At 42.8% G+C, this 22536-nt stretch overlaps 1 protein-coding gene across 1 annotated transcript; it reads left to right on the top strand.

Annotated features, from left to right (window-relative positions):
- Positions 1–4774: 4774 nt before the first annotated feature.
- On the top strand, positions 4775–21055 carry LOC121531536 (caveolin-1). Its single transcript, XM_041836785.2, has 3 exons — positions 4775–6472; positions 7441–7611; positions 19325–21055. Exons 1-3 carry the CDS (start codon positions 6437–6439, stop codon positions 19664–19666), a joined length of 549 nt encoding a protein of 182 aa, XP_041692719.1. The 5' UTR covers positions 4775–6436; the 3' UTR covers positions 19667–21055.
- Positions 21056–22536: the final 1481 nt, after the last annotated feature.

Raw genomic sequence — 22536 nt, forward strand, 5'->3', positions numbered from 1 at the left:
GATGACAAGTGCCTGGATTAGGACCTGTGCCGCTTCCTGTGTAAGGCAGGGTCGTACTCTCCGAATGTTGTAGAGCATGAACCTGCAGGAGCGGGTCACCGCCTTGATGTTGGCGGAGAACGACAGGGTGTTGTCCAGGGTCACGCCTAGGCTCTTCGCACTTTTGGAGGAGGACACAGCGGAGTTGTCAACCGTGATGGCGAGATCATGGAACGGGCAGTCCTTCCCCGGGAGGAAGAGCAGCTCCGTCTTGCCAGGGTTCAGCTTGAGGTGGTGATCCGTCATCCATACTGATATGTCTGCCAGACATGCAGAGATGCGATTCGCCACCTGGTTATCAGAAGGGGGAAAGGAGAAGATTAGTTGTGTATCGTCAGCGTAGCAATGATAGGAAAGGCCATGTGAGGATATGACAGAGCCAAGTGACTTGGTGTATAGGGAGAAAAGGAGAGGGCCTAGAACTGAGCCCTGGGGGACACCAGTGGTGAGAGCACGTGGTGCGGAGACAGCTTCTCGCCACGCCACTTGGTAGGAGCGACCGGTCAGGTAGGACGCAATCCAGGAGTGAGCCGCGCCGGAGATGCCCAGCTCGGAGAGGGTGGAGAGGAGGATCTGATGGTTCACAGTATCAAAGGCAGCAGACAGGTCTAGAAGGACAAGAGCAGAGGAGAGAGAGTTAGCTTTAGCAGTGCGGAGAGTCTCCGTGACACAGAGAAGAGCAGTCTCAGTTGAATGACCAGTCCTGAAACCTGATTGGTTTGGATCAAGAAGGTCATTCTGAGAGAGATAGCAAGAGAGTTGGCTAAAGACGGCACGCTCAATAGTTTTGGAAAGAAAAGAAAGAAGGGATACTGGTCTGTAGTTGTTGACATCAGTGGGGTCAAGTGTTGGTTTTTTGAGAAGGGGGAGCAACTCTCGCTCTCTTGAAGACGGAAGGGACATGGCCAGCGGTCAAGGATGAGTTGATCAGCGAGGTGAGGTAGGGGAGAAGGTCACCGGAGATGGTCTGGAGAAGGGAGGAGGGGATGGGGTCAAGCGGGCAGGTTGTTGGGCGGCCTGCAGTCACAAGTCGCAGGATTTTATCTGGAGAGAGAGGGGAGAAAGAAGTCAAAGCATAGGGTAGGGCAGTGTGAGCAGGACCAGCAGTGTCATTAGACTTAACAAACGAGGATCGGATGTCGTCAACCTTCTTTTCAAAGTGGTTGACGAAGTCATCCACAGAGAGAGAGGAGGGGGGTGGAGGATTCAGGAGGGAGGAAAATGTGGCAAAAGAGCTTCCTAGGGTTAGAGGCAGATGCTTGGAATTTAGAGTGGTAGAAGGTGGCCTTAGCAGCAGAAACAGATGAAGAAAATGTAGAGAGGAGGGAGTGAAAAGATGCCAGGTCGGCAGGGAGTTTAGTTTTCTTCCATTTCCGCTCCGCTGCCCGGAGCTCTGTTCTGTGAGCTCGCAATGAGTCATCAAGCCACGGAGCTGGAGGGGAGGACCGAGCCGGGCCGGGAGTATAGGGGACACAGAGAGTCAAAGGATGCAGAAAGGGAGGAGAGGAGGGTTGAGGAGGCAGAATCAGGAGATTGGAGGGAGAAGGATTGAGCAGAGGGAAGAGATGATAGGATGGAAGAGGAGAGAGTAGTGGGAGAGAGAGAGCGAAGGTTGCGGCGGCGCATTACCATCTGTGTAGGGGCAGAGTGAGTAGTGTGGGAGGAGAGCGAGAGAGAAAAGGAAACAAAGTAGTGGTCGGAGACATGGAGGGGAGTTGCAGTGAGATTAGTAGAGGAGCAGCATCTAGTGAAGATGAGGTCAAGCGTATTGCCTGCCTTGTGAGTAGGGGGACGGTGAGAGGGTGAGGTCAAAAGAGGAGAGGAGTGGAAAGAAGGAGGCAGAGAGAAATGAGTCAAATGTGGACATAGGGAGGTTGAAATCCCCCAAAACTGTGAGGGGTGAGCCATCCTCAGGGAAGGAACTTATCAAGGCGTCAAGCTCATTGATGAACTCTCCAAGGGAACCTGGAGGGCGATAGATGACAAGGATATTAAGCTTAAATGGGCTAGTGACTGTCACAGCATGGAATTCAAATGAGGAGATAGACAGATGGGTTAGGGGAAAAATTGAGAATGTCCACTTGGGAGAGATGAGGATTCCTGTACCACCACCCCTCTGACCAGATGCTCTCGGGGTATGCGAGAACACATGGTCAGACGAGGAGAGAGCAGTAGGAGTAGCAGTGTTTTCAGTGGTGATCCATGTTTCCGTCAGCGCCAGGAAGTCGAGGGACTGGAGGTTGGCATAGGCTGGGATGAAGTCAGCTTTGTTGGCAGCAGAACGGCAGTTCCAGAGGCTGCCTGCGACCTGGAACTCCACGTGGGTGGTGCGTGCAGGGACCACCAGGTTAGAGAGGCAGCAGCCACACGGTGTGGTGCGTTTGTGTAGCCTGTGCAGAGAGGAGAGAACAGGGATAGGCAGAGGCATAGTTGACAGGCTGTAGCAAATGGCTACAAAAATGCAGAGGAGATCGGAATGAAATGAGCTAAGCATCTGGGAGCGGAGAGAGCAGGGCCTCCCTCACCAAAAACATCTACCTCAGAAACTAAAATTGTTTCACTGAACCACCCGAACAAAAACTCTCCCAACTTCCGCCTTTAGAAATCAGAATTGTTGTGAACCACAGCGGTTCAATGTTTAAAGGAATAGACTCAACCCACTTTATTCAGCTAGCCAACTATGACACCATAGCTAACTAGCAAGCTAGCATCCAATAACAATAACACACCGTTTAGCACCAACACTTGGTCACAACAAACCACCAATAGTGTGATAACACACTAAACAGATCATTCGTGTCTGTGTCAAGTTCCTTTCATGACGCAGCAATGATTAGACGTTGGCTAGTTAGGACAAGTATATTGTATTTAGCTACTACCGTACAGTTAGCTGGTCGTGTTGGGTAGTTAGCAATGGCCACTGTGTTGACTTTGTTTGAAGAACGGCTAGCTAGCTAGCTTCGTGCTACACCCGGCACACAATGGCTATTGTGTTGACTCTGACTCTGTTCGAAAAAACGGCTAGGTAGCTCGCTTCGTGCTACAGCCGGCACTGCCAAGACACAGTAACTACACACAACAACCCACGATGCCTAGCTATGACGCCGTAGCTAACTTGCAAGCTAGCATCCATTAACACACAATTTAGCATCAATACTTGGTTACAACAAACTGCCAAGAGTGTGTTAGCACACTAAACAGATAATTCAAGTCCGTGTCTAGTTCCTTTCATAACGCATAACGCAGCAAAAAATTAAACGTTGGCTAGCACTACATTAACATTGGAACCAGCTCTCCAGCGTTGCTAATCGTTACCAGTAGCTACCCGCTAGCTAGCTAGCCTCGTGCTTCGATACTAACCTACAATTACCTACGGAAACCTACAATAACAACAATACTAACCTATAATAAATACAATACCTAACTACGGCTAACTACCTACCTACGATCTAATGCATGGTTAAGCAAAAATTAAACGTTGGCTAGCACTACATTAACATTGGAACCAGCTCTCTAGCGTTGCTAATCGTTACCAGTAGCTACCCGCTAGCTAGCTAGCCTCGTGCTTCGATACTAACCTACAATTACCTACGGAAACCTACAATAACAACAATACTAACCTATAATAAATACAATACCTAACTACGGCTAAACTACCTACCTACGATCTAATACATGGTTAAGCAAAAAATTAAACGTTGGCTAGCACTACATTAACATTGGAACCAGCTCTCCAGCGTTGCTAATCGTTACCAATAGCTACCCGCTAGCTAGCTAGCCTCGTGCTTCGATACTAACCTACAATTACCTACGGAAACCTACAATAACAACAATACTAACCTATGATAAATACAATACCTAACTACAGCTAACTACCTACCTACGATCTAATACATGGTTAAGCTTTACTCAACACCATATGAGAAGCTTACCTCCTGCTTACCTCCAGCTAGAGAGGTCAGGTTGGATGAGGAGCGTCGCTGCACAGCTATTTTCAGGTCTCTCCAGAGATGTTCGATCAGGTTCAAGTCTGGGCTCTGGCTGGCCCACTCAAGGACATTCAGAGACTTGTCCCTAAGCCACTCCTGCATTGTCTTGGCTGTGTGCTTAGGGTCGTTGTCCTGTTGGAAGGTGAACCTTCATCCCAGTCTGAGGTCCTGAGCGCTCAAGGATCTCTCTGTACTTTGCTCCATTCATCTTTCCCTCGATCCTGACAAGCCTCCCAGTCCCTGCCGCTGAAACACATCCCCACAGCATGATGCTGCCACCACCATGCTTCACCGTAGGGATGGTGCCAGGTCTCCAGGCGCTTGGCATTCAGGCCAAAGAGTTCAATCTTGGTTTCATCAGACCAGAGAATGTTGTTCCTCATGGTCTGAGGTGCCTTTTGGCAAACTGAAAGCGGGCTGTCATGTGCCTTTTATTGAGTAGTGGCTTCCATCTGGCCACTCTACCATAAAGGCCTGATTGGTGAAGTGCTGCAGAGATGGTTGTCCTCTGGAAGGTTCTCCCATCTCCACAGAGGAACTCTGGAACTCTGTCAGAGTGACCATCGGGTTCTTGGTCACCTCCCTGACAAAGGCCCTTCTCCCCTGATTGCTCAGTTTGGCCGGGTGGCCAGCTCTAGGAAGAGTCTTGGTGGTTCCAAACTTCTTCCATTTAAAAATGATGGAGGCCACTGTGTTATTGGGGACCTTCAATGCTGCAGAAATATTTTGGTACTCTTCCCCAGATCTGTGACTCGACACAATCCTGTCTCGGAGTCTTTATTATCGAAGATGCCCAAATAATAATTTATAGTTGAACGAAAATATGATACAAGTTGAGCCAACTGAACATTTTAAGTTCAGGTAACACATTGATCGAAAAGTTGAGTAAACTGAAAAAGTATGTGGAATCAGTTACTTAATAATAATGAGTTGGAACAATTAACAAATTCTTACAGTGCTTCTTGTGTCTGATTTACGATAATCCCCCGACAACCCCCCTGGTCACAGGTCTTCAGTCTAATGTGAAGTGTATTTATCTACTTCACTCTGTTCCTCTAAGCCAAGCACAAGAGAAATGGTTGATTCTTCTACATCTGGGTATTCAGTGTGTGTTCTGGAGCCAGAATGCATATTTTTCAGAACCTCACACAAATTGCACTGATATAAACACTGATAAGAAAAAGCAAGCTGTCTCCCTCCTTTGTATACAGCAGTACAGTGTCTAAAGACAATTTTCTCCTTTGGGACATTAAAATATCCTAAAGACAGTGTTGTGATTGTGACTCATTTGCATGTATTTTGCATAGTCTCACACACCTCAGCTGACTCTGCAGTAGATTCCCACTGATCCGGTTCTCTTCCCTAGAGAATGGCTACAGTCAACTTCTAGGCAACTGGATGGTGCAATTTCTCTCTCTCTCTCTCTCACACACACACACACTGATTTCCTAAAATCAAGAGGTGGAAATGCAATTAAGTTTTAGTGTCTTTAGTGGTGCCCCACCCATCAAACAATGAATGCAATGCATGAACACCCATACGAAAGGCTATCTCCAGGCTGAAAACAACCCGGACAGGACTGTTGTGTCTCTGGGGCTTGTGTCATTTCTTAACCAAGGTGAGTTGTTGCCCTGGGCAGAGAATCAGACAAAGGAATGTAAACAGACTAGAGTGACCAGAGCCATAAGTGTGGTATTTTATATCACTTGCACTTCTAGAGGCCTAACAAAGGCTTCCAAACTGGTATTCACTGATTTGCTGTAATATGTAAACACAATTCCAAGCGGCCAACCTGCTGGCACCAATCCCATACAATTATGGTAAAATACTGTAAAATGCAAACCCCATCTCCTTAATTAATTTAATTAATTTATCCATCATTAATTAATTATTTACAATTACCATACAAATATTACAGTAATGCACTGTACTGTTGTTTTACAGTAACTTACAGGCAGACAGTTGCTTGTAAGCTACCATAAAAACGACAGCAAAAAAGATCACAGTAACATTATTGGATACTGTAAAATATGGTACAGTAACATACTGTACCTTTTTTATGGTAACTTACAGGCAACTGGCTGCCTGTAAATTACAGTAAAAACAACAGGAAAGGTTTTACAGTGTACACAGGTGACTGCTCAATGAATATGAAACACATTAATTCAGTGCATGCAGAGGCGCGCCGAGATTTACACGTAGGTCTCTACAGCGGCTTAACAAACGGTGCTTCCAATGTGCGCAACGTAAAGATAAGGCGACAGTATTTGGTAATATCCCCGGAGGAGCCCTCCAAGTCGTCACCATAGTCCATACGCCTCCTGTTGTTGCTTTACTTCCTCTGTTAAACTGATATTGTCTTGCTTCAACAACACACTGGTCTGTTCGCACTTCAGGCGCGGGACAGCATGACTGGCGGACTCAAGGACGGCGAAACTGACGAGGTATGGTTCTCGGTTCTCTTCTGGACACTGCTGTCCTATCATATTCGGTGTATAGCTGTTTTATTATGTATTTGTACGTTTTTAGAAGATATGTCATCATCTGTGAGCAATACAGTTTCTCTGGCTCATTCTCATTCTGACATTTATCGAAAATGCCCTTGGAAAATTGGGAAACCTTTTAACTCCAAAGCATATTTGCCAATAGTTATCTTTTTTGGCACCTAGTTGTGAACGTTACTCCCGCTCCTACTGGGCGAATGTGCAAGCCCCCTCTCGTTCCATTAGCACTGGCATGAGACATTTACAGTTATTTATTAACCTGTATTTTGTATTGTTTTGTGAGTATTTTATATTGTGGCTGTGTAATTGCCCTTACCTGCCCTGGGACTATGGGTGCAAATTAGCTTTTAGCTAACACCGGCACATTTACATGGATGTTGCATTATTGTAATATTGATGTTGATTAATGTGCATTGTCCCCTATAAATAAATTAAATAAATAAACTACACTTCTTACATTCTGAGCGTTATTTCTTTTTTAATCCACATAGATAATTATCTATGTGCGCACAAAGTTTGTCAAAGTTGTGTTTTCTTAGAATGTTAATTCTATTAGACTAGCTAAGTCAATCGAAAAATGCACATTCCAGTAAAACTTGATGACAGTTTACATGAGTGAAAATATGCTTGCGATGCCTTATGTGAGACAGGTTCTCAGTGTACAGAGCATACAGCCATCCTAATAACCATCGTTAACACGTATTGTGTGAGCGCTTGGTGACGACCCCTTGCGGTGAGAGACGATATCTGCTACTAAGGGGTGTGGTGCACTCCCGTACCCATTTAAAACCATCTCAGGCTGGGGTAGGCTGCTAACTCTGGTGCGCTCAGTCCTGCTATCCTCTGCTCTCTACCCGTCTCTCCACTAACTTATCCCCCGCTTCTCTTCTTTCCCTCCGGACTACAAGGGATTTCTGCATTCGCCGTTCATCAGGAAACAAGGGAACATATACAAACCTAATAACAAAGACATGGATAACGACAGTATGAGCGGGATGAAGACGATGCAGGACATCCACACGAAAGAGATCGACCTGGTGAACCGGGACCCCAAGTACTTAAACGACGACGTTGTCAAGGTGAGTTCAAATCCGAACGAGTCCGTAGACGAGATTTTTACGCACTTTGGACATATTTATTTACTTTATTTTACTTTGTTTATTGGACTGGTCTGGTTGCATGATTATTTGACCAAATAGTGCGTCATGGAAATTATGGTGTAAACTAGAATAGTTCAGTTCCAATATTGCATGTGAGGCGGGTTTGTACTTGGACACATCAACCATTTGTTTTATTATGCATGGTACCATGTCACTTGCACGATTATTGGGTAGGAGCAGTCAAATGTGCACAGTAAGCTGCGTGCGTCAAGGGTGCACCAATGTAGCCTACTGCGTGTGTTCAAGTTCAAGTTTGTTTATTGGTCAGATACACATTATGTAAGTGGAGTACACAGTGCAACAAAATGCTTACTTGCAGGTTCACCTCTCGACAATGCAACAACAATAGAAACGTAAAAAAGCCTAATTAAGTGAATACAAGAATTTCACAAAAACCCTAAATGATTAAAAAATAGGATAAACATTTAGCAGAAAATATGCGAAGTGGATGGTGAGTCGCATAGCATTCTCGCGTGTAACCTATACTATATGTCAGTTTGAGCTTTTTCGGGTTCATGACCCCTGTTTACAATGGTTTACAATAGGTTTGTGAAGGGGCTCAACACGTGCGTAAAAGTTGTGAGTAAGCAGCAGAGCATATCCTAAATAAAATGTATTTGTCACATGCTTCATAAACAACAGTGAAATGCTTACTTATGGGTCCTTTACCAACAATGCAGAGTTAAAGATAAAGATAAAAAAATAAAAATAAAATACATATTGTGACATGAGGAATAAATACACAGTGAATAGGGAATAACAATAACAAGTAAAAATAACATGACTATATACAGGGAGTACCAGTACCTAGTAGATGTGCAAGGGTATGAGGTAATTGAGGTAGCTATGTATACTGAACAAAAATATAAATTTTCTGAGTTACAGTTCATATAAGGAAATCAGTCAATTGAAATAAATTCATTAGGCCCTCATCTATGGATTTCACATGACTGGGCAGGGGCACAGCCATTGGTGGGCCTGGAAGGGCATAGGCCCACTCACATGGGAGCCAAGCCGACCCACTGGGGAGCCAGGCCCAGTCAATCAGAATTCGTTTTCCCATCAAAATGGCTTTATTACAGACAGAAATGCAATGCATGAAAGTATAAGAAAGTGTATGTGTGTGTTGAGGTGTGTATGTGTGTGTTGGGGTGTCAGTGTAAGTAGGTGTGAGTTTGTGTGTGTGCAGAGTCAGTGCAAGAGAGTTAGTGCAAAAAAGGGTCAATGCAGGTAGTGCAGGTAGCCATTTGATTAGCTATTTAGCAGTCTTGTTCAGCAGTCTTATGGCTTGGGGGTAGACTCTGTTCAGGGTCCTGTTGTTTCCAGACATGGTGCACTGGTACTGCTTGCCTTGCGGTAGCGAGAGAAAAGTCAATGGCTTGGGTGGCAGAAGTCTTTGACAATTTTCTGGGCCTTCTTCTGACACTGCTTGGTATAGAGGTCCTGGGTGGCAGGGAGCTCGGCCCCAGTGATGTACTGGGCTGCACTCATTACCCTCTGTAGTGCCTTGCTCTACAGCTGTATAACTTTTTGAGGATCTGAGGGCCGATGTTGCTGCGGCTGCTGTCATTAGAACAGAGTGGAATGGAGGAAATATTACTAATTTCCTGTTGTTGGAACAAAACATTTCTCACAGTCCTTGTTTAAAAGTTACACCGCATCTGTTATTAAATTAGTGAGTTATTAAAGAGAATAATTATTTCCAAAGTAGACACAAACCACACTGTGCCCATTTTGTGTGCTTATAGTGCCACCAGAAAGTATTCACACCCCTTGACGTTTTCCACATTTTGTTGTGTTACAACCTGATTTTAATGGATTAAATTGAGATTTTGTGTCACTGGCACACAATACCCCATAATGTCAAAGTGACATGACTACCTCATCTCTGTACCCCACACATACAATTATCTGTAAGGTCCTTCAGTCGGCAAGTGAATTTCAAACACAGATTCAACTACAAAGACCAGGGAGGTTTTCAAATGACTCGCAAAGGGCACCTATTGGATGGGTAAAAAAATAATATAAACACACATTGAATATCCCTTTGAGCATGGTTAAGTTGTTAATTGCACTTTGGATGATGTATCAAAACACCCAGTCACTACAAAGACACAGGTGTCCTTCCTAACTCAGTTGCCAGAGAGGAAGGAAACCCCTCAGGGATTTCACCATGAGGCCAATGGTGTCTTTAAAACAGTTACAGAGTTTAAGGGCTGTGATAGGAGAACTGAGGGTGGATGAACAACATTGTAGTTACTCCACAATACTAACCTAATTGACAGAGTGAAAAGAAGGAAGCCTGTACAGAATAAAATATTCTATAATATGCATCCTGTTTGCAACAAGGCACTAAAGGTATACTGCAATAAAATTGGCAAAGCACTTCACTTTTTGTCCTGAAAACAACGTGTTACGTTTGGGGCAAATCCAATACAACACATTACTGAGTACCACTCTCCATATTTTCAAGCATAGTGGTGGCTGCATCATGTTATGGGTATGATTGTAATCGTTATGGACTGGGGAGTTTTTCAGGATAAAAAAATAAAATAAAAATAGAGCTAAGCACAGGCAAAATCCTAGAGGAAAACCTGGTTAAGTCTACTTTCCACCAGACATTCTTGAGATTAATTCACCTTTCAGCAGGACAATAACCTAAAACACAAGGCCAAATCTACACTGGAGTTGCTTACCAAGAAGACCGTGAATGTTCCTGAGTGGCTGAGTTACAGTTTTGATTTAAATCTACTTGAAAATCTATGGTAAGACCTGAAAATGGTTGTCTAGCAATGATCAACAACCAATTTGACAGAGCTTGAAAATGTTTGAAAAGAATAATGGGCATATGTTGCACAATCCATGTGTGGAAAGCTCTTAGAGATTTACCCAGAAAGAATCACAGCTATAATCGCTGCCAAATGTGCTTCTACAAAGTATTGACTAAGGGGTATGAATACTTATGTAAATTAGATATTTCTGTATTTCATTTTCAATAAATATTCAAAAATTTCTAAAAACATGTTTTCACTTTGTCATTATGGGGTATTGTATGTAGATGGGTGAGAGAAAACATATATTTAATCCATTTTGAATTCAGGCAGTAACACATCAAAATGTGGAATAAGTCAAGGGGTATGAATCCTTTCTGAAGGCACTGTATGTAAAAGATGAGTTTGTTGAGAGAAAGCTTGGCTGAAAGAGCGCTAATGTAGGCTATAGTGAAAACCACCTGTTGTATGTGGTGGGAACAGAACAGCTGCTGCCACAAAGACAGAGGCTGCTTCCCAAATGGCACCCTATTCCCTATGGCCCTGGTCAAAAGTAGTGCACTACATTTGAAGTAGTGAACTTTGCGTTCATAAAACATGGAAACACGAAAATAGCTGCAGGGGCAGTGGCAGGCCAAGGGATTCTCCGTAAACAAATTATCAATAGACTTTCAGCATGCTTACAGAGAAGGGAACTCAACATGTACTGCACTGACACAAATTACTGATGATTGGTTGAAAGAAATTAATAAGAAGAAGATGGGAGCTGTTCTGTTAGATTTCAGTGCAACCTTTGACATTATTGACCATATCTTGTTGTTGAGAAATGTATGTGTTATGGCTTTTCAACCTCTGCCATATCATGGATTCAGAGCTATCTATCTAATAGAACTCAGAGGGTTTTCTTTAATGGAAGCTTCTCTAATGTTAAACATGTAAACGTGTGGTGTACCATAGGGCAGCTCTCTAGGCCTTCTACTCTTTTATATTTATACCAATGACCTGCCACTGGCATTAAACAAAGCATGATTCAACCATATACGCATCAGCAACCACAGCTAATGAAGTCACTGAAACCCTTAACAAAGAGTTGCAGTCTGTTTTGGAATGGGTGGCCAGTAATAAACTGGTCCTGAACATCTCTAAAACTAAGAGCATTGTATTTGGCACAAATCATTCCCTAAGTTCTAGACCTCAGCTGAATCTGGTAATGAATGGTGTGGCTGTTGAACAAGTTGAGGAGACTTGGTGTTACCTTAGATTGTAAACTGTCATGGTCAAAACATATAGATTAAATCATTGTAAAGATGGGGAGAGGCTCTAGTTTTATATTTTTCTTGTTATTGTCCAGGCATATGGTCAAGTGCTGCAAAGAAAGACCTAGTTAAGCTGCAGCTGGTCCAGAACAAAGCAACATGTCTTGCTCTTCATTGTAATCAGAGGGCTAATATTAATACTGTGCGTGCCAGTCTCTCTTGGTTAAGAGTTGAGGAAAGACTGACTGCATCACTTCTTGTTTTTATAAGAAACATTAATGTGTTGGAAATTCCCAATTGTTTGCATAGTCAACTTACACACAGCACTGACACACACACTTAACCCAGCAGACATGCCACCAGGGGTCTTTTCACAGTCCCTAGGTCCAGAACAAATTCAAGGAAACGTATAGTAATATACAGAGCCATGAGTGCATGGATCTCCCTTCCATCTTATATAGTGCAAGTGAACAACAAACCTGGTTTCAAAAAAATAATAAAGCAACACCTCACAGCACAACGCCTCTCCCCCATGTGACATACTTGTTGTGTGCAAGAACTGACATTTATGTGTAACTGATAGATGACACACACACACACACACACACACACACACACACACACACACACACACACACACACACTACATGTTAATGTATTAAAATGTATGTCAATTGTAAAGTATTTTGTCTGTAATGTATTTTTCGTTATGTGTCGGACCCCAGTAAGACTAGCTGTCGCCACTGGCGTCGGCTAATGGGGATCCTAATAAATCAAGTCAAAACCCTCTCTCCTACTAGCCTTTCCCCTTTCAATGGGTTCAGTCATATGAGAAGAGAACCATATGTAAATATTATAACAGGGAGGAGAATAACGTTATTCCAACCCCACATGTGAATCTCCAATTCCACATGTGAAAGTGAGATTTTCACGTGACTGTTTTTCATGTGTGAACTTGCAATTCCACAGGTGACAGTAAGATTTTCACATGAGGAGTTTTCTTACATGTGAAACGACAAATGTGATTTTCACATGTGAAAATGCAATTCCACATGTGAAAGTGAGATTTTCACATGTGATTGATTTTCACATGATTGATTTTCATGTAATTGAATTTTCACATGTGAACTTGCAATTCCACAGGTGAAAGTGAGATTTTCACATGTGAAAGTGTTTCACATGTGAAAATGCATATCCAATTTTCACATGTGAAACCACACATTTTTGAAACTACCATTCACATGAGGTGAAAACATGTCATTCGTGAAAAGGTTATGTTAACATGTTAATTCTAAATGTAATACATGTGGAAAATATGGTTTCACATGTGAAAGTTAAGCTCAACATGTGAAAACAGCTATTTCACATGCTTTTTTTTGTAAGGGACACACACACACAACAGACCCGCATACATACAGACATACAGTCACACACACAAACACACACACACACTACTCTCCTTCTGCAGAACCAGTAGACTGTTGACTTTCTTTAGCAGTGATCTTATAGTTAGAATGTCGGCAGCTGCACTCAACTGACCACATCAAAGAATCAACATCACTGGAATCCATGCAGAGTTTGCCTTGGGAATATAATATTTTCCTCTCATAAAGCTGAGTTCTTTATATAGCCCAGTCAATGGAGTGGAGTGGCTCTAGCAGTGGGCCTAAAGCCAGGCAGCCTTCTGTTAAACCATGATGGGGCTAAGCTGGGCAGAGCAGACACACCCAAAGCCACGCCGCACGGACATCACAGCAGTGATCGGCTCGCTAACCAGCCACCAGCTAACCCTGCCAAATTCTCCAGTATGCCGGGAGGTGGAAGGCACATTATAGTGGGAAATTAAGATGTTCAGGCTCAATGGAGTAGCTGAGTCAGGGATTCCCTTAGATTGTCCAGGCGGGGTGCAAACAAAGGCCCCAAATCAACATGATTTATTAAGCAACAATTTCAATTCAATCAATTAAAGACACATGAAACCCCTTTAGGTGGGAGGAAGCAGAGCTAGGCAGGGGTTGTCCGCTCCACCTACAGTGCCTTGCAAAAGAATTCATCCCCTTGGAGTTTTTCCTACTTTGTTGCATTACAACCTGTAATTTAAATTGATTTTTATTTGGATTTCATGCAATGGACATACACAAAATAGTCCAAATTGGTGAAGTGAAATGAATAACAGAAAAGTGGTGCGTGCATATATATTCACCCCCTTTGCTATGAAGCCCCTAAATAAGATCTGGTGCAACCAATTACCTTCAGAATTCACATAATTAGTTAAATAAAGTCCACCTGTGTGCAATCTAAGTGTCACATGATCTGTCACATGATCTCAATATATATACACCTGTTCTGAAAGGCCCCAGAGTCTGCAACACCACTAAGCAAGGGGTACCACCAAGCAAGCGGCACCATGAAGACCAAGGAGCTCTCCAAACTGGTCAGGGACAAAGTTGTGGAGAAGTACAGATCAGGGTTGGGTTATAAAAAAATATCTGAAACTTTGAACATCCCACGGAGCACCATTAAATCCATTATTAAAAAATGGAAAGAATATGGCACCACAACAAACCTGCCAAGTGAGGGCCGCCCACCAAAACTCACGGACCAGGCAAGGAGGGCATTAATCAGAGGCAACAAAGAGACCAAAGATAACCCTGAAGGAGCTGCAAAGCTCCACAGCGGAGATTGGAGTATCTGTCCATAGGACCACTTTAAGCCGTACACTCCACAGAGCTGGGCTTTATGGAAGAGTGGCAAGAAAAAAGCCATTGCTTAAAGAAAAAAATAAGCAAACACGTTTGTTGTTCGCCAAAAGGCATGTGAGAGACTACCCAAACATATGGAAGAAGGTACTCTGGTCGGATGAGACTAAAATGGAGCTTTTTGGCCATCAAGGAAAATGCTATGTCTGGCGCAAACCCAACACCTCTCATCACCTCGAGGACACCATCCCCACAGTGAAGCATGGTGGTGGCAGCATCATGCTGTTGGGATGTTTTTCATTGGCAGGGACTGGGAAACTGGTCAGAATTGAAGGAATGATGGATGGCGCTAAATACAGGGAAATTCTTGAGGGAAACCTGTTTGTCTTCCAGAGATTTGAGACTGGGACGGAGGTTCACCTTCCAGCAGGACAATGACCCTAAGCATACAGCTATAACAACACTTGAGTGGTTTAAGGGGAAACATTTAAATGTCTTGGAATGGCCTAGTCAAAGCCCAGACCTCAATCCAATTGAGAATCTGTGGTATGACTTAAAGATTGCTGTACACCAGCGGAACCCATCCAACTTGAAGGAACTGGAGTGGCTAGATGTGCCAAGCTTATAGAGACATACCCCAAGAGACTTGCAGCTGTAATTGCTGCAAAAGGTGGCTCTAGAAAGTATTGACTTTTGGGGGGGTGAATAGTTATGCACGCTCAAGTTTTCTGTATTTTTTGTCTTATTTCTTGTTTGTTTCACCCCCAAAAATATTTAGCATCTTCAAAGTGGTAGGCATGTTGTGTAAATCAAATGATACAAACCCCCCCCCAAAATCCATTTTAATTCCAGGTTGTAAGGCAACAAAATAGGAAAAATGCCAAGGGGGGTGAATACTTTAGCAAGCCACTGTGATAACAACCCTCTATTAATACCAAATATTTTCCATCTTGTGATCTTATGTTTATGTCTTTCTAAATTGGGCTTCAAAAAAACATAGGCACTCTCGCTTACAATTAAAATATTCATATTTTATTACCCAAAATAATACATTTACATTAACATTCTGCACAGAGCTCTCATTTATTTTCCATTCAAAATTATGAAAACTCTGTGTCTGTGTCTTACCCTTACATAAAAAAAATACATAAAAAAATTACGTGAAAAAACGTGAGAAAAAATACTTCTGGTCTTCGGACACGTTGACTTTTTCCACATTTTGTTACATTACAGCCTTATTCAAAAATTGATTAAATCGTTTTCCCGCCTCATCAATCTACACATAATACCCCATAATGACAAGCAAAAACAGGTTTTTAGAAATGTTAGCAAAATAAATAAATAAAGGAAATATGACATTTACATAAGTATTCAGACCCTTTACTCAATACTTTACTGAAGCACCTTTGGCAGCGATTACAGCTTCGAGTCTTCTTGGGTATGACGCTACAACCTTTGCACACCTGTATTTGGGAGTTTCTCCCATTCTTCACTGCAGATCCTCTCAAGCTCTGTTGGATGGGGAGCGTTACTGCACAGATATTTTCAGGTCTCTCCAGAGATGATCGATCAGGTTCAAGTCTGGGCTCTGGGCTCTGGCTGGGCCACTCAAGGACATTCAGAGACTTGTCCCGAAGCCACTCCTGCATTGTCTTGGCTGTGTGCTTAGGGTCGTTGTCCTGTTCATCTTTGCCTCAAACCTGACTAGTCTCCCAGTCCCTGACGCTGAAAAACATCCCCACAGCATGATGCTGCCACCACAATGCTTCACCGTAGGGATGGTGTCAGGTTTCCTCCGAACGTGACACTTGGCATTCAGGCCAAAGAGTTCAAATATTGGTTTCATCAGACCAGAGAATCTTGTTTCTCGTGGTTTGAGACTCTTTAGGTGCTTTTGGCAAACTCCAAGCGGGCTGTCATGTGCCTTTTACTGAGGAGTGGCTTCCGTCTGGCCACTCTACCATAAAGGCCTGATTGGTGGAGTGCTGCAGAGATGGTTGTCCTTCTGGAAGGTTCTCCCATCTCCACAGAGGAACTCTAGAGCTCTGTCAGAGTTACCATCGGGTTCTTGGTCACCTCCCTGACCAAGACCCTTCTCCCCCGATTGCTCAGTTTGGTCGGGCGGCCAGCTCTAGGAAGAGTCTTGCTGGTTCCAAACTTCTTCCATTTATGAATGATGGAGGCCACTGTGTTCATTGGAGACCTTAAATGCTGCAGAAAGGTTTTGGTACCCTTCCCCAGATCTATGCCTCGACACAATGCTGTCTCGGAGTTCTACGGACAATTCCTTTGACCTCATGGCTTGGTTTTCACTCTGACATGCATGTCGTTATGGAGTATTGTGTGAATATTGCTGAGGAATTGTTGTTATTTCATCCATTTTAGAATAAGGCTGTAATGTAACAAAATGTGGGAAAATTCAAGGGGTCTTAATACTTTCCGAAGGCACTGTATAAACACACGTATGAACAAATCACGTGAAAAATGTCAAACGTTTAAAAATGTAATTGAGTTAATCACAAGATTTGGAATTTGCTCAAATTAAGCTGTCATTTAAGATTTGTTTTATATAAATGCTGTCCCGTGTAGCTCAGCTGGTAGAGCATGGCGCTTGCAACGCCAGGGTTGTGGGTTCGATTCCCACGGGGGGCCAGTATGAAAATGTATGCACTCACTAACTGTAAGTCGCTCTGGATAAGAGCATCTGCTAAATATGTAAAATGTCCAAAGTAAAGGTTAGCAAAATCAGGTAAATTGATAAAGCACACTTTCTTTAACCTCAATGTCAACTTGTCTTGAGATCACATTGTTGTTTTTAGTTGTATAGGCAATGTTTTCAGTGTATTTCAAACCCTTTCAGACAATGCAAATAATTACGATAAAAAAAAAAAAGTGTGCACTAAAGTTACAAAAAGTTAACTCAAGTTAACTGATTAACTCTGACAACTCTAATTAAAAATAATATATTTGTAGGAAAGCATCTGTTAACATTAATTCCAATAGCATACACATTCAAATACTTTTTTGACGAAATGGTAGGCTAGCTATCGCCTATCATTGAGCTAGCTAGCGATTAGCAATTGGCATGTGAACATTAGATACACATTTCATTAAAAGTAACCTTCTAAAATACATATCATTAGTGTGGTTCATATGTACATGTAAATACACTCAATATGAGCCGTCGTTTGTAAAAATAAAACTATTTAATTGCCAAAACATTTATAACGGAAATAAAAAATAATCCAAAACGCCATCTTGTTCTCATTGACTTCTATACAAAGCTAGCTACTTAGCTTGGATGTAGTCGTGTAAATGGGAACATTTTACTTGTTTTTCACTCAGTCAAAACATTTAAATTATACATAAAAAAAAAAAAACCAAAAAGTTTAGTTAAACATGTTATCTCTAGATTTTGAAAACGTAACCATGCGTACAAAGCGGAAAAAACTGTCACAGAGCGACATACAAAGAACTGAGGCACGCGTCTGCAGCAGTAACACTCCGAATGCCTCCACCTAGTGGTAGCGCTAAGTATACATGTATATCAATGCAACACCATAATAATGGAGTGGATGGCTCAGAAATAATAAATAATTATTCTTAACGCACTTGTATTATTATACTCAGGTAGGCTAGGTAACCTTTTTGAAAACAACCATTTCACATGTGAAACTGCAAATGTCACCTTTTTTTTGTAAGCCTCTGGAAAATTAAATGGACGTTGCTGGGTTTTGTGGCTTAAAATAATGATACAATTTATATTGCAGGGCTGTACCACCAACTGTTATTTTATGCTATAAGTTTAGCCTGTTCAGTTTAGGAAGTCCCTTGTGTACACAGTAAGAACTGGTAGGAATGTCTCCTGAAAAAAACGTTCAATTTGATATCGAAAATGCACTTTTACTCTGCACTAGATACAGGTGATGCTAAACCCTCTGACAGCAACACTTCTCTCGCAGACAAAATACACGCAATTAAGTAACTGTAAAATAAATATTTGCTCTATCATGGGCCTGGTAGCGAAGGGGAGAGTGAAAGAGAAAGAGAGGTAGCGAGAGAGGGGTAGTGAGGTAGCGAGAGAGAGCAAGTGTGCTAGCATGCGTGTGTGTGTATAATATGCGTGTGTGTTTTTCCACTTTACAGTCTGCACTAAAACGTCTATGTGGTCATGGGTACTTGGGAGGCATGTAGCAAACCCGTCGACCACCTAAGAAGTATTTTTACACTGAAAATAAATACATTTCATGGTTTACCTGGGGCCCATCCGCCCACTCTTGACTAGAGTCTTCATGTACAGATGTGGGATCTTCATTTGATCACCCTGTTGTTGCAGAACATTTCTTGATTTGATTTGCCCTAACAAAAAAATTATCAACCCCTATAAAAATGTCCATGAATTATAATCCACACAATAATTCAAATGTCCTGTTGCTGCAGGATTATTATTTTCCTGCTGTGAGAAACTGGTTAGTGTTGCACCATCTTGGGAATATGGGGCTGTCTATTTGCCCTCTGACTCAGACAGTTCTGGCACTGTGGCTCTGTCTTTTGTATCAGCTCTGTCTGTCAGGAATTGTGAAAATATGTTTTAGGAGGGTAGAGAGAGTACAGAGGCAAGGAGGGCATCACTAAAATGTTTGTTAAGAGGGGTGGGGGTGTGTGTGTGGGAGGTTGACCTGGTTTGACCTTCCGTACCAGTCACTATGAGGAAGCATAAATCTCTTGTAAAATGTGTACCTCATGTCTTGTGCAACTTCAGAACATCTGCACAAATGAATGAGAAGATATTGAACTCAAATGCAAACATTTTAGATATAGGTTATATTCTTTATCTATGTTAGTTGCTTTGACTGTGGCTGTCTAATTTACCATTATTGATTCAGTGATTCTCCTTTCTCGTCAGGTGGAGTTTGAGGATGTGATCGCCGAGCCTGCAGGGACGTACAGCTTTGACGGCGTGTGGAAGGCTAGCTTCACCACCTTCACGGTGACCAAGTACTGGTGCTACCGTCTCCTCACCGCCCTGGTGGGCATCCCGCTGGCACTGGTCTGGGGCATCTTCTTCGCCATCCTGTCATTCATCCACATCTGGGCAGTGGTGCCTTGCATCAAGAGCTATCTGATCGAGATCCACTGTGTCAGCCGTGTCTACTCCATCTGCATCCACACCTTCTGCGATCCTCTGTTTGAGGCCATGGGCAAGTGCTTCAGCAGCGTCCGCATCAGCACCACCAAGGAGGTGTAGAGAAGAGGATGAAGGAGAAGAGGAAAAGTAATGGAGGATGAGGGGAGGATGGTGGGAATGAGGTGAGGGCTGGAAACCATAACATATTGTAAAGGGAGAGAAGTAACCTGAAGAAACAGAAATAAAAGAGAGGGAGCAACCTTTTTGATAAAAGAAGAGGTGAGACATTTCTAGAGCTGTGGGCGGGATGTTGGCGTTGAGGGGGTAGAGTCACAGAGAGAGCACCTGGTCCCGCCGCTCTTTCTCCGTCTCCCTCGACGACGATGGTTTCTCTCTCCAGTGCTGGTTTAACCAACAGGGACACAGGATTATGTCGAGGGTCATTCCTTGGGGTCTTTGTTTTTATTTAGTTTTTTTGTTAGGGTTGTTTATAATTGCAGGAGCACCACCACGCTAGCCCCCCTAACCCCACCCCCATCCCCACTCCATTATTCCTTCCATTGTTCCGAAATGTTGTGTGATCCACTCTATGATTATAGCTTGTTGAATGAAGGGTATGATTGATTGAATTATTGACTGATTGATTAGTTAGTTAATTGATTGATAGGCTCATATGATGGATGTTGGTGTCCTCTCTGCTGGGCTTGTGTGCCTATTTTTGGGAGGGTAATGGTTTGGGTGCGGGAAAGGAAAGGGATATCCCTATGCCTGTTTGGAGAGAGTTGACAAATCCCACCTGACACAGCACAAAATCCTAGAGACAAAACCCTCTCAGTCCCCCTACCCCCACCTGACCCTCTCTCACACCCTCCACCCCCCTATGCCTGCCCTGCCTCCCAGTCTGAAACACTGGACCTGCCCTTGTTTCTGCATGCATCACCACCCCTCTACAAAGCCACCGAGCCAACCAACACACTGCTGTCATTCTGTATGCCCTGACAGACAGACAGACAGACAGCTATAAGACAACCTCGCTCACAGAGCCTGCATTCTACTCAGCCCAGTACCACATAATGATATCAAAATCACTCTCTCCATCAACACTCTGTTCTGTTCCAGCTCCAATCCAAGCAAGAGAGACGAAATTCTATGACAACAATCAAGTCTTCGATCGAAACAGCCTTCATGGTATATACTGTTTTTCTATGTGACGGAGAATGTTTGCCTTTGAATCTCAGAGAAATATCACTTGAACTTTGTTTCATTGCATTCACACCTAGGGATCTTGTGCTTTGTTTGCCCAATGTATGCACATTTTGAGTTGCATTGTCATGTCTTTTTTTTCATTTCTTTTTTTTATTCCCCAATGAGTTTTGAGTTTAATCCCTGATTGAATAGTTTGGTCTGGTGTAGAGTTCTGTTTATTGACTGTCGACCACAGGAGGCTGCTGAGGGGAGGACGGCTCATAATAATGTCTGGAATGGAGTAAATGGAATGGTATCAAACACATGGAATGTGTTCAATACCATTTATTCCGTTCCAGCCATTATTATGAGCCCGTCTTCCCCAATTAAGGTGCCGCCGGGACACCTGTGCTGTCGACACTGCCAACCAAGGACTATCAGCTAATAGGTCTCCCACCTCTGAAATCACTGCTGTTTGATAGCGAATGGGGGCATGTTTTTGTTCTATACTGACATGAAGCTCAATTAGTTTGCTTCCCAAATGGCAGCCTATTCCCTATACAGTGCACTATATAAGGAATAGGGTGCCATTTGGGAAGCACTTTTTGATTGTCACGTTTTTCCTACATGCTCTCTGTGAGGATGGTAAATATTAGCACGTTGCTTGATTGAATGAAAAAGGTCATATGTATTTTTATATTAAAATGACATTTTCCTTCCCTTGCTTTTACTGTACAATCTCACATCACGCTGTGCACATTAAAATGTAATATAATCCAATCTGTTAGTAATGCTTGTGATGCTTGTTTGTTAGATTTGTTTTGGTTTGTAAATCAGTCTCTCATTGAGGAGAGCTGATTTATTGTCATTTGACACTGACCTTCGTTTGTCCATTGTCCATATGATGTTAGACTACATTATGCAAATAGACCAACATACAAAATAACAACAAACACAGAGACACTTTAGCCTATAAAGATTCATTTTGCTCACCTTCCCGATGGTTTAAGTCTTTTAAAAAGACAACCATTTTATGTAGGCCTCCTTGCTGCTCACACTTGCAGACTGTTCCAAAGAGGAGCTGGGTCAGAAGACTATCCCTAAGGTATAAACACTGGATGTTGAGGCTACCAGTGGCGGACTTACCATTAAGCAGAAGAGGCAATTGCCTCAGGTCTCACATCATCAAGGGCCTCGTGAACTGGGCATAATATTTTAGAAAATACAAGTAATAAAACATGTTTTAGAAACTCTGTTTGAGACCCCCATCCTCCCCTCGAGGATAGGTGGATAACTTGGTTCAGTCAAAGTGGAGGGAGAGAGGACTTCCAGCTAGATTGGGAGGCGCCCACCCGCATGATGACCCAGGACCATAACCCAGTGAAATTGGGCATCAATTCAGAACTGGGCGGCACACTAAGTACACAGACTGGCCTCTGCCTGGGGCCTCCAATTCACTAAGTAAAATAATTATTCACCTGTACTATAAGATTGAGCAGTGTTTATGAATAAGATGTACAGTACCAGTCAAAAGTTTGGACACACCTAGTCATTCAAGGGTTTTTCTTTATTTTTACTATTTTCTACAAGAATAATTGTAGAATAATAGTGAAAACATCAAAACTATGAAATAACACATATGGAATCATGTAGTAACCAAAAAAGTGTTAAACAAATCAAAATATATTTTAGATTTGAGATTCTTCAAAGTAGCCACCCTTTGCACACTCTTGGCATTCTCTCAACCAGCTTCATGAGGTAGTCACCTGGAATGCATTTCAATTAACAGGTGTGCCTTGTTAAAA

The sequence above is a fragment of the Coregonus clupeaformis genome, unplaced genomic scaffold (genome assembly GCF_020615455.1).
Source record: "Coregonus clupeaformis isolate EN_2021a unplaced genomic scaffold, ASM2061545v1 scaf0135, whole genome shotgun sequence".
NCBI classification, from domain to species: Eukaryota; Metazoa; Chordata; class Actinopteri; order Salmoniformes; family Salmonidae; genus Coregonus; species Coregonus clupeaformis.

Coding starts and splice junctions, on each gene's coding strand:
- LOC121531536 (XM_041836785.2), top strand. CDS start 6,437: ATGACTGGCGGACTCAAGGACGGCGAAACTGACGAG. Junction 6,473..7,440: donor AGGACGGCGAAACTGACGAG/GTATGGTTCTCG, acceptor CCGGACTACAAG/GGATTTCTGCATTCGCCGTT. Junction 7,612..19,324: donor TAAACGACGACGTTGTCAAG/GTGAGTTCAAAT, acceptor CTTTCTCGTCAG/GTGGAGTTTGAGGATGTGAT.